The sequence below is a fragment of the Herpailurus yagouaroundi genome, unplaced genomic scaffold (assembly GCF_014898765.1).
Source record: "Herpailurus yagouaroundi ecotype Mexico unplaced genomic scaffold, PumYag 162, whole genome shotgun sequence".
Lineage (NCBI taxonomy): Eukaryota > Metazoa > Chordata > Mammalia > Carnivora > Felidae > Herpailurus > Herpailurus yagouaroundi.
This window is the reverse complement of record NW_024412403.1, coordinates 35,204,395-35,216,794: the sequence shown is the minus strand read 5'-3', so window position 1 is coordinate 35,216,794 and position 12,400 is coordinate 35,204,395. Positions and strand designations below refer to the sequence as shown.

The following is a 12,400-nucleotide window of genomic DNA, read 5'->3' as shown; positions in this document are numbered from 1 at the left end:
CCTTGTGTAGTGTTGGTGGGAATGCAAATTGGTGCAGCCACTGTGGAAAACAGTAATGAGGCTCCTCAAAAAATTAAAAATAGAAATACCATACAACTTAATAATTCCACTACTGGATATTTACCCAAAGAAAACAAAAAGACTGATTCAAAAAGATATGTACCCTATGTTTACTGCAGTATTATTTACACTAGCTAAGTTATGGAAGCAAGCTAATTGTCCATCAGTAGATAAATGAATAAGGAAGAGGTGCTGTGTATACACATACACATTGGAATATTACTTAGTCATGAAAAGGGATGAGATCTTGCCCTTTACAACATGGATAGACCTACAGGGTATTAGCTCAGTAAAATAAGTCAGAAAAAGACAAATACCATATGATTTCATTTATATGTGGAAGCTAAAAAACAAATGCACAAACAAAAAGCAGAAATAGACACATAAATCCAGAGAACAAACTGGTGGTTGCCAGAGGAGAGAGGAGTAGTAGGATGAGAAAAATGGATAGAGGGGAGTGAGAAGTACAGGCTTCCAGTTATGGAATAAAAGTTACAGCATAGGGGCGCCTGGGTGGCGCAGTCGGTTAAGCGTCCGACTTCAACCAGGTCATGATCTCACGGTCCGTGAGTTCGAGCCCCGCGTCAGGCTCTGGGCTGATGGCTCAGAGCCTGGAGCCTGTTTCCAATTCTGTGTCTCCCTCTCTCTCTGCCCCTCGCCCGTTCATGCTCTGTCTCTCTCTGTCCCAAAAATAAATAAACGTTGAAAAAAAAAAAAGTTACAGCATAAGCAATATAGTCAGTGGTATTGCAATAGTGTTTTATGGTGACAGATGATAGCTACATTTATGGTAAGCATAGTATGACATAGACCTGTCTGATTGCTACGTTGTATGCCTGAAACTAATGTACTATTGTGTCAAATTTACTTCAATTAACAATATAATTTGGGGTCATATATAAAATATTCCACCCACACCTACCACTCCTATAGGCCACTTCAGTCCACTGATCAGATTATGTGGCATACTTCTGTCATTGAGGCAAATGTGGTTACTGTGGCGGTGTTAGGAAGGCTTAAGGCCTCTCCCCAACCCCTGGAGCTGAGGAACAGACCCTGTAGCTAGATCTATATTTTCTTTATGCAAATAACTGCTTTTCAGAATATTGTTCTCTAACTTCTTTCCCTAAACAGTACATTTTTGTCACCTTTGCCTATCAGCCCATTTCTCTCTACCTCATTCTTCTTTATAACTCTTGTGTAATTTTTTGTTTGGAAGTCCCACAATTTATTCAACTAGTCTCCCAATTGTTGATCTGGTAGGGTATTTTTCATGGTTTTGTGTCATAAATAGTGCTATAATCATCATCATTGTACACCATAGATGTCATTGCTTCCTTGTTCTATTTATCCATAGGGTAAATTCATAAAACTGGAATTACTCAGTGATTTTGAAATTTTCATAGGTGATGCCATATAGTTCTCTAATTTATATCCCACCAAACCGTATTTGAGAATGTTTTTCTGCACTGTACTCTGTTCACACAGACTATCATATTTACTGATTTTTTTTTTTTTTTTTTTTTTTTAGGTAGAAAGTACAATTTTTAAGTTAGGATTTGTACTTCTTTAGTTATGTATGAATTTGAACATCTTTTCATATGTTTATTGGGACATTTGTAATTTTTTCTCTGAACTACTGGTATTATTTGTTTTTAATTTAATGTTTATAACCATGATTTCTCTTCAAGTTATTTTGGTTTCAGAGATCCTCTTTTTAAAAATGATTATAGGTTCCAATATTTTATTAGATAAGAGATCCTTTCATTACTGGTTTGAAATACTCTTTCATTAGATATTTAATTTCTACATATGCCAAAGGCTATTTCAGGGACTTGATTTTGTTCCATATATCTATTTCAAATAATTTCAATTCCCACAATTTTATAAACATAGTTGTACATGCAAGTAAAATTCCTAAGGAATATTATATAGAATTTTGTAGATGTTTTAATGATGTAAAGATTATAGAGTTTCAGAAAAAAATTCATTTGTTTTTATTTAAATGTTGCTCCTTTGTTATAAACGATTGGAACAATGCAAGGGAGAAAGTAAAAAGAAACCATGTGAAAAAAGTTGTCACTAATATTTGGAGACCATTATTCCCGATATTTTTATATGCTTATGTGTATGTAGGAGAACAGAGAAATATCTTGATAGCTAGAAATAATATAATGAAACATGAGAAAAACATATGTTAAATTTAAGTTAAATTATTTGAAACAAACTGAAGTGAAATGAAAGAAAGGGGTGAAATTTATATACAATGTCTTTATACTCAAAAATGTTATTTTCTGGAGTTCACATCTAAGGCCAACAAAGGGAGTAAATTATTTACAGTTGTACCAAAAAAAAAAAAAAATTAAACAAAAAAAAAAATACCTAAAAGAAAAATGTAACCAAGGAGGTGAAAACCTGTACTCTGAAAACTATAAAACATTGATGAAACAAATTGAAGGTGACAGAAAAAAATGGAAAGATATTCTGTGCTGATGGATTGGGAGAACCAGTAGTGTTAAAATATCTGTACTATCCAAAGCAATCTACAGATGCAATCCCTGATCCCAAGATGTTGTTGGTGAAAACATCCAATGTTGTTGGTGAAACAACATTCCAAGATGTTGGTGAAAATACCAACAACGTTTTTCACAGAACTAGAACAAATAATCCTAAAATTTGTATAAACCACAAATACTCCAAATAACCAAAGCAGTCCTGAAAAAGGAAAACAAAACTGGGGGTTTCACAATCCCAGATTTCAAGATAAAACTGTAGTAATCAAAACAGTATGGTGCTGACACAAAAATAGACACAGATCAGTGGAACAGTATACAGAGCCCAGAAGTAAAGCCACACTTTTACTGTCAATTAATCTATGACAAGGGAGGCAAGAATATACAGTGGGAAGAAGTCTCTTCAACAAATGGTGTTGGGAAAACTGGGCAGCTACATTCAAAATAATCAGATTGGACCACTTTTCTATAGCATACACAAAAATAAATTCAAAGTGGATTAAAAACTTAAATGTGAGACTTAAAACCTTAAATTTCTAGAAGAAAGCATAGGCAGGAATTTCTTTGACATTGGCTATGGAAACATTTTTCTAAATATTGTCTTCTCAGGCAAGGGTAACAAAAACCTAATTAAACTATTGGGACTATACCAAAATAGAAGCCTTTTGCACAACAGAGGAAACCATCAACAAAACAATAAGGCAACCCTCCTGAGTGGGAGAAGAGAATTTCAAATGATATATTTGATAAGGGGTTAATAACTGAAATATATGCAGAACTTCTACAATTTAACACAGAAGAAATAAATGCAATTTAAAAACAGGTGGAGGACCTAGATGGACATTTTTCCAAAGATGGCATACAGATAGCCAACAAACACATGAAAAGATGCTCAACATCACTTTTCAGGGAAATGAAAAACATAACCTCAATAAGATACCTGTCATACCTGTCAGAAAGGCTCATACCTGTTAGAATGGCTAAAAACAAAAAACAAGAAAGAACAGGTGTTGGTGAGGGGTGGAGAAAAAGAAACCTTTTTATACTTTTGCTGGGAATGCAGCTGGTGCAGCCACTGCAGAAAACAGTATGGAGTTTTCCCAGAAAAATTAAAAGTAGGGTTACATATGACCCAGTAATTCTACTACTGGCTATTTACCCAAGAGAAATGAAAACACTAATTCAAAAAGATATATGCACCCCTATGTTTATTACAGAATTATTTACAAAAGCCAAGGTCTGGATCCAACCCAAATGTCCTTTGATAGTTGAGTGGATACATAAAAAGTGATATTTGTATATCATTTTATGTATGTATATATACACACACACACATTTATGCATATATATGTATATGTATATTACATGACTCAGCCGTACAAAAGAGTGAGATCTTGCCATTTGCAACAACATGGAGGGACCTAGAATGCTAAGTGAAATAAGTGAGTCGGGGAAAGACAAATGCCATATGATTTTACTCCTATGTGGAATTTAAGAAACACATGAATAAAGAAGAAAAGAGACAAATAAAAAGACTCTTAAATATAGAGAAAAACTGGTGGCTGCCAGAGAGGTAGTTGGTGGGGGGAATGGGTAAAGTAAAGGGATTTAAGAGTATACTTATTGTGATGGACACGGAGTAATGTATAGAATTCTTGAATGATTGTATTACACATTTGAAGCTAATATAACACTGTGTGTTAATTATACTTGAATAAAAATAAAGAGTGGCCAGTGGGAGGCAGGGTGCTTCAATCAGGTAAGCATCTGACTTTAGCGCAGGTCATGATCTTGGGGTCTGGGTTTGAGGCCCACATCTGACTCTGTGCTGACAGCTCAGAGCCTGGAGCCTGCTATGGATTCTGTGTCTCCCTCTCTCTCTGCCCTTTCCCTGCTCACACTCTGTCTCTCTCTTTCTTAAAAATAAATAAACATTAAAAATATTTTTAAAAAAGATTAAAAATTATAATGAAGACAACCTTAATTTTAGTGATCAATTGCTCTTCTAAAACGGGGGTCTGGGGCGCCTGGGTGGCGCAGTCGGTTAAGCGTCCGACTTCAGCCAGGTCACGATCTCGCGGTCCGTGAGTTCGAGCCCCGCGTCGGGCTCTGGGCTGATGGCTCGGAGCCTGGAGCCTGTTTCCGATTCTGTGTCTCCCTCTCTCTCTGCCCCTCCCCCGTTCATGCTGTGTCTCTCTCTGTCTCAAAAATAAATAAAACGTTAAAAAAAATTAAAAAAAAAAAACGGGGGTCTGACTACTCCTGTATTTTCTTCCCTTTTCTTTTCACTCATCTTGTTTTTGTTTTTTTGTTTTTATAATAAAACTTAATTTATCCCTTGAGATTCTTTTTTTGTTATCACATTCACACATTTGCACAATCGCCTTGCCATCGTTCTGTATTTACTGACTCAGGGTTCAGCAACACTGCTGCAATGACAGTTAATTCCTCTGTGTGTGTGTGTTTAATCTTTTAATTGCCTAGTTTTGTTTTTGTTTCCTCCTTCAACCATAGTTCGTTAGTGTCATAAATTTAAGATTAGTTTTAATTTGACACTACTTAAAGAATTCCTTAGGTGTGAGTAGGAACTTGCCTCCTATAATACCCTTAGGTTACTCCCTTTCCTTCCCTGAAATGTGTGGGCTTGGCATTATCTTCTGCTCTTTAATGTAATGTTCCTTTGGAAAAAACAAAATAGAAGGAAACAAAACCCAAAATCTCCCTCTGCTTCCTTTTTTGTACCTGGTTGTCTGAAGAGTTGTTTGTTTATCCTTTGAATTTCAGTAGCTTAAATTGGGAGATGTTGCACTTGTGTGTTTTTGTGCTTTTTTTCCAAACTTTTCTTAAAACACAGTATGCTCTTTTTGATACGCAGATTTAATTCCTAAGGAAAAATTTTCCAGCTTTATATTTTTTTGCATCCATTTTATTTGGTTTTGTTCTTCAGAGTCCTTATACTAGCTGTCCTTCTTTAGATCATTTTTTGTTGATTTTGTGTATCTCTTAGCTTCTCTTTAATTTATTCCATTTCTTTGTCTTCTCTCTATTTGATTATATAAATTTCCAATTATTTACTCATTGAATAATTTACATTTTTACCGTGTGTGCATTTTGGTTCTTACCAGTTCTGATTATTTACCAATGATAGATTTTGTTCCTTATTTTGTTTCATTAGGTCTCTACAGTCTCATTTTATTCTCATTCTATTGTTTCATCATATAATCCCCATCTCTCCCTCTCTCTCTCTTTTTTTTTTCAGTTCACTTTTAATTAAATTGAAATACAGTGTGAAATACTTGTAAGAATTTCCAAATCTTTGGGAAGATTCATTTTCTGTTCAGCTCACTTGGAGTGTCCTTTATTAATCAGCTTCTCATGCTGTATATTCCTTGTGTATCCCCTACCTGGATTCATGCCCTCCTCCTGGGGTTCTATTGCTCACCCCTCAGGGTCTGGGGAAGTGCAGAGAAGCTTATTAATTGCTCAGTTTGTTGTTCTGGAGACTTCACTTCGGACAGAAAGTACCTACTACATGTTTCACTTCTCCAGTTTTACCTGTTTTGTCCCAGCTTCTCCCTAGATTTGTTGGTGTTAGTGAAGATAACAGCATGTTTTTGGTGTAGCTTTATGGGCTTGGGACCTGGGAGAGAGTCAGGAACCAGCATGTACTCTTCTTGGTCCTGCTTGGAAAGGAATCTTCGGTTTCTTCTTGTGGCCACTAGCTTTTACAGTTTGACCTGATGTAGTATGTTCTTTCCATGCTTAGTTACTATAGGGCAGAGCTCAGCAAACTACAGCCCACAGGCTAAATTTGATCAATAACTGCTTGACAAATAACGTGTTATTGGCACCACCATACCCATTCATTTACATATTGTCTGTGGCAATTTTCATGCTTCAGAGAGATGGTTAAGTGATTGCGAAATGGACCAATTTGCTATCTACCCCTTAACAGGAAAAGGATGCCAAACCCTACTGGAAGGTCATTTTATTTATCTTGCTGGCTTTTGACTACTTTTCTTTTATTTTCTTAGGCATTAGAAGAGAGACATGTAGGGATCTTCCTTCATTATCCTCTTTCGACGTAGAAGTTGCTATAATGTTGATTTTAAAATTTCATGGAATATAGAGTAATATTTTGTCTCTTATACAAAAATACATGAAATTATTTCAAAAATGTGAGATTCGTTCATTTTATTTCAGATAAGAATGATTTTATCCTCTGAGGTAACCGCTACCAATAAGTGAAATTATTCACGTTATTCCTCTTTAATATCTTTTTTTAAATCTTTTTCTGAATAAGAGTAACACATTTGCTTAATTATTGTAGCTTTCTTGGAAGACAGTTTTATTTTCTAACTTCCTTCTTTTGCACTTTTTTAAAGGTATAAGAAGTTTAATGAGACTTTGAACAACATCGGAGAGAACGAAGGTGGTATTGATAAGTTTTCCAGAGGTTATGAATCGTTTGGTGTCCACAGATGTGCGGATGGTGGTTTGTACTGCAAAGAATGGGCCCCAGGAGCAGAAGGAGTTTTTCTCACTGGAGACTTCAGTAAGTGTTTCGAAAGATTTAAAGTCAGTTGCACTATTTTATTTATTTACTTGAAACATAGATTTGTTCTAGTTCATATGTTTAACTCTATGAAAGTTAATGATTAAAAGTATCTGACTCTTCAGATAGAACCACAGACTTTGTGAAATCTTCACTTCCACGTGTGGTGCTGGTATCTCTGCTGTAATGTGATCCATGTGTTTCTGAAAAACTTTTATGTTCTGGAAAATCATGTACCAGAAGTAACAGAGTTTATGAGAAAAACAGTACTAGGCAGACTGCTCCAAATTTATTCAACTTTGTTAGTAAGCCCTCACAAAATCAATAGCAATCTGGGTGAAAATAGTGGTGTAAGTTAAATCTCCACTAGCATTTGCACCTGGTTAGCTGGCATTGTAGTTCTTGGATCCTCTAGAGCCCAATATTCTTTTTTTGAGACCTCAATAAAAGTAGACATCTAATCTAGAGAGCAAACTTCATCACTGAATTCCTTTTAGTTTCCTTTTTTTTATAATACACCCTCAGTTTTTTTTTTTTTTTTTTTTTTAATTAACAAATACCTCTCAACCTTATTATTTGCGCTGTTAATTTCATTAGACAGTTAACCCTATGGAAAGCATAGCTGGGCTAGAAATCAGGCTTCTGGTTTACAGTCTAGTGGGAGGAGGGACCTATATGTAAATAAGTATAATACAATTTCTTCACTTTTATTCTAGCAGTATAAATAAATCACTGTATTAATGACAAGAAAGAAAGCTCAGTTCTGGAAGTGGAATAACGAAAAATAGGCCTTGGCAAAATGTTCCTAATATAAGGAAGTATCAGAATGATAATCATCCTTTAATTCCGTGTGAGTGCTGGAGTATTTAAAACTTGATTTTACCAGATTCAAAACTCTACATGTTATATATTCCATTTATATGACATTCTAGAAATGGGAAAGCCATAGGGACAGAAAACAGAGTTGTCAGGGTTTGGAGGTAGGAGTTGTGAGCTTAGTACAGAGGAGCATAAAGGTACTTCTTGGGGGTGATGAAAATACTTTATGTCCTAATTGTACTGCTTGTTACATGACTGCATACATTTGTCAAAATTTATAGACCTGTACTCATAAAAGAGTGAATTTATTGCATGTAAATTACACTTTAAAGAAGCTGACTTTTAAAAACTTTTGGCTTTATATATGTTGTCTAAAGTAGTACTGTTTGATAGAAATATAATGTAAGCCACTTATGTAATTCAGAACTTTTAGGAGCTATATTAAAAAAGTAAGAGAAGGACAACTGAATGAATTCTAATAATGATAAATTTTATTTAGCCCCATGTATCAAAATATTTTAATATAATCAATATAAATTTTGTTAATGAGGTATTTTTGTTCTTCTGTACTCTTTTAGCTCTGATATTTCTTCATTGGGAATATTTTATCTATATTTGGACTTAATAAAATTTTCTTTACTTTTTAAAAAAAAATTATATTTTGAGAAGGAGGGAGAGAGGGAGAGAGGGAGAGAGGGAGAGAGGGAGAGGGAGAGGGAGAGAGAGAGAGAGAGAGAGAGAGAGAGAGGAACCAAAGATCTGAAGCAGGCTCTGCACTGACAGCAGGGAGCCCAATGCGGAGCTTGAACCCACTAATCTTTATCTGAATCAAAATTGGATGCTTGACTGACTGAGCCCTTCAAGTACCCCTTTAATAAAATTTTCAATTTAAGAATACATACCCAGGTTTTTTCAAACATAATTAAAAGTTCTAGTAACTGAGTTGAGTAATAGCTTTAAAATTTTAATTTAATAAATTAGTTAAAATTAAATAATATTTAAAGTTCAGCTTTTCAGTTGCACCAACCTTATTTCAAGTGCTCAATAGCCACATGTGTCTACTAGCTGGCTCCTCTATCATAAAACACAGGTTTAAGAACTTGTAGTTCCCTGTTTCCGATTCTGTGTCTCCCTCTCTCTCTGCCCCTCCCCCGTTCATGCTCTGTCTCTCTCTGTCCCAAAAATAAATAAACGTTGAAAAAAAAATTAAAAAAAAAAAGAACTTGTAGTTCCCCAAATTAGATAATATAAGCTGCCTGTTTTTTGAGAGTTATTGAGAACTTCATGGAAAGTTTTGAGAAAGACCCTGTGATCTGCTGACTCAGTTTAGTTTTGTTCGCCTAATGATAATCATGCAATATATTTTGGAGATAAGAGACCTCTCTCAGTTAAATTATTGTTAAAATAGTCCTTAATTTTTTTTCTTATATACAAACATGGTTTTACCCCATAAAAATGCCTTGACTAGTAGTTTTTTGTTAAAAGACCATTTAGATATTAACTTATTGTTAAGACCCTTTTTGGCATTCTATTTCATTACTTCTTTCTACAGCCATTTATAAGATTGAGAAGTATTGATTGAGAATGTTAAAATTAATTTTTACACAGAGAACCAAAACTACTATAAGAACCTCAGTGAAGATTTGGCACTTGCATCAGGTACCCCCTCCCACATATTCATGATTAAACCCACTAATTAGGTTTTGAAAATACAAAAATGTGGTAAAGGAATTATATGAAAACTAGATTTGGGAACTATCATAAGGACTAATGCTGATTTATTGGAAATTGTTCCTTATCAATATAGTTGGACATATGTGCATTTGGAGAATTGTATTTTAAGTTTATTTAGAATTCAATGCTTATATATTAAAAGTTGAATAATTAAGAAAACATTTTGTAAACAGAAAACTAAAAATTACCTACTTCCTGTTTTAATGTAAAAATGTCCTGTTATTTTTTTTTTTCCAGTTCAAGTTGATTTTTGAAAACCCTACCCTTTGTGAAGGTGTATCATAATTTAAAATTTCTCCATATCCTTGGGATAGCATTTGGTGAATTATTTTTGTCAAACAATATTTATTTATTTAGTGTTCAAGAGTGCAAAGAACATCAGATTTAATCAATGAGCATTTCTTTTTACTGGAGCGATGGGAAAGCTGATATAAATGAAATTGTGATTGAAAATAGGAATAGAATCAAAGATAACACCATTGATATGCATTGTTCTTAGGATCATAGTGCCAAAACCCCAAATAATTCAACTTATTTTCAATTGTCAAGATTGATTTTCTTCATTTTATGTAATATATTACTTACTTTTTTTGGAAACTTATTTTTATTGCTCTTTTCTTATAATATATGTTAATATTTATGTTTTTGAAACTTAAAAAAAAAAAGAAAATAGGAATAGACAGTATGCTGGGAAAATTTAAATGACTGATCTATTTTCTTATCTACTTGAAAGAATAGCTTTTCTGCCCAAAGTTATAGTCTCAGGGTCTTTGTATACATGATATTTCAATGTTTTCTCACTAAGGAGCTTTGACTTTTTAAAGAAAGTTGGAAAATTCAGAGTAGAACCAAAATTGGGGGTTAATAATGCACTTAAAGAATATTTCTTTGAGAAAAAAAATGTACCTGTGAGTAGTGAGCATTAATTTGATATGACTGTGTAGAGCACAGAATATTGATGATAATGACAACATAGCTGAAAATATACCCTTAAATAACTGAACTAACTATGCCTTTTTTTAACATGAAGAATTCAATGTATTTTTTTTTTCCTATTTACATTTTCTTTCTTTCGGAGAGTTGAGCAAGAAGAAAGTCATTTTTTCTTTGAGTTTTTTCTCAGGATCAAAAATAGGTTAGATAATTTTACTGTTATGTCTTCTAATATATAAATTTGTACTAAACCAAAAGGAAAAGAAAATGTATATTAATTAGCTAAATAGTTACAGTATCTTTTTTTATTAAAAAATGCATATGAAGATTAATTAAAATGTTCTTGGTAGTTTGCTGATCATATTAAAATGTTTTGAAAAACATTTAAAAACACTTAAAAAACATTTAACCGTATTCATGACTGTACTTCTATTTATCAGGTGATGGGTTAAAAAGCAATACACTCAAAAGGTCCTATAGAATTAATCTCTAACCATAATAACACTGATCAGTTTTTAGAATTCTGTTCCTTACTTTGTCATGTAATGTAACACAGCTTAACTTTCTGTATATGTACTTGAAATATCACCTTAAAAAAATCCAATTGCTTCTTTACCTATTGTCAGAGATTTAAAAAGTAACAAATTTTGTTTCTATTTTTATCACCAAAGTGTAAATGTAATTTAACATTGCTTTTCTGTACCTACCTCTTCTCTCAGTCCCCAAAGATAACATAATAAAAAGATCATCAGACACCAGCAACAAAAACCTTATTTCTACTAATGGTTAAATTGACCTGAAAAGGAAAATTTTCATTTAGTTTTTGTCTGAATGACTAGACATTTTTGATATTTTTTCAGAAGAATTTAAAATTAATGTCTAGACTTAAATTCTGTATTATGAAAAGTTATATCTGTAATCAAAATACTTTAGCATAGTATGATGAATTTTTCTCCTCTTCTGATCATTTTAGAAATGTACCACATTACGTTCCTTTTCTGGTCTTGCTCAAAAAATTGCTGGTAAATAATTTGTTTTTCTGGTGTATTTTTTTGCCAACTGATTTGACGATATTTTAGGTACAACTACTTAGAATAGTCACATACAGATGATCTTTAAGAAAGAAATTGCCCAGAATTGGTATGGAGGAAAAAAAAAAAAAGAGTTTGAAATTATAATTGAGCTCTGGAAACATGGTTCTTCCTTTGGCTCAGTGGGGATAAAGTGATGATATTTGTCTTACCTGCTTAAACTGGGTTGCAGTAGATACTAACTAGATTGTAATGTGAAAACATTTTATACCTTATTCAGTGCAATAAAAATGTTAATTGATGAGATTGAAAAAAACCTCTCCCATTTGTAATGGTCTTTTTTTTTTTTTCTTATTAAACAAATTACTACTAATTTCAAAAGGTAGTTGACTCTTGCAAGAGTCAAATGACTTAGTCTCTGTTTTGCCCAAACCAAGGCGGATTTAGCTTTTGCTATCCACATTTTTAAAACTTGGAAAGCAACTTCACTTTAAATATATTACACGTATTTTTCTTTATTTGAGAGAAAATGAAACAATCATTTCTCTTCCTTTCAGTCATTTTTTACAAACTAGCTTTTTAAGCAGCTGCAGCAGCAGCCCAGGACAGTGGATATAAAATGACATTCATCAAGATTGGAGTCTTACCACCCAAAAAAGTATTTCTGGGCAAGCCAGAAACTACTTTAAAGGTTCGAGATGAATTTCTAAAACTTTGAATCATCTTCAATACAGCACAGATTCATTCTTTAGAAA

General features: G+C 33.4%; 1 protein-coding gene across 3 annotated transcripts in view; it reads left to right on the top strand.

Annotated features, from left to right (window-relative positions):
• Nucleotides 1-12,400, top strand: part of GBE1 (1,4-alpha-glucan branching enzyme 1) — a 289,276-nt gene that overhangs the window by 46,409 nt on the left and 230,467 nt on the right. For all 3 annotated transcript variants that reach the window (XR_005793231.1, XM_040484218.1, XM_040484217.1), the window contains exon 2: nucleotides 6,959-7,128. Coding sequence is in view for 2 of the 3 variants with exons in the window: in XM_040484218.1 (XP_040340152.1) it covers nucleotides 6,959-7,128 (170 nt within the window). In the remaining variant the exon portion in view is untranslated. The remainder of the gene's footprint in view (nucleotides 1-6,958; nucleotides 7,129-12,400) is intronic.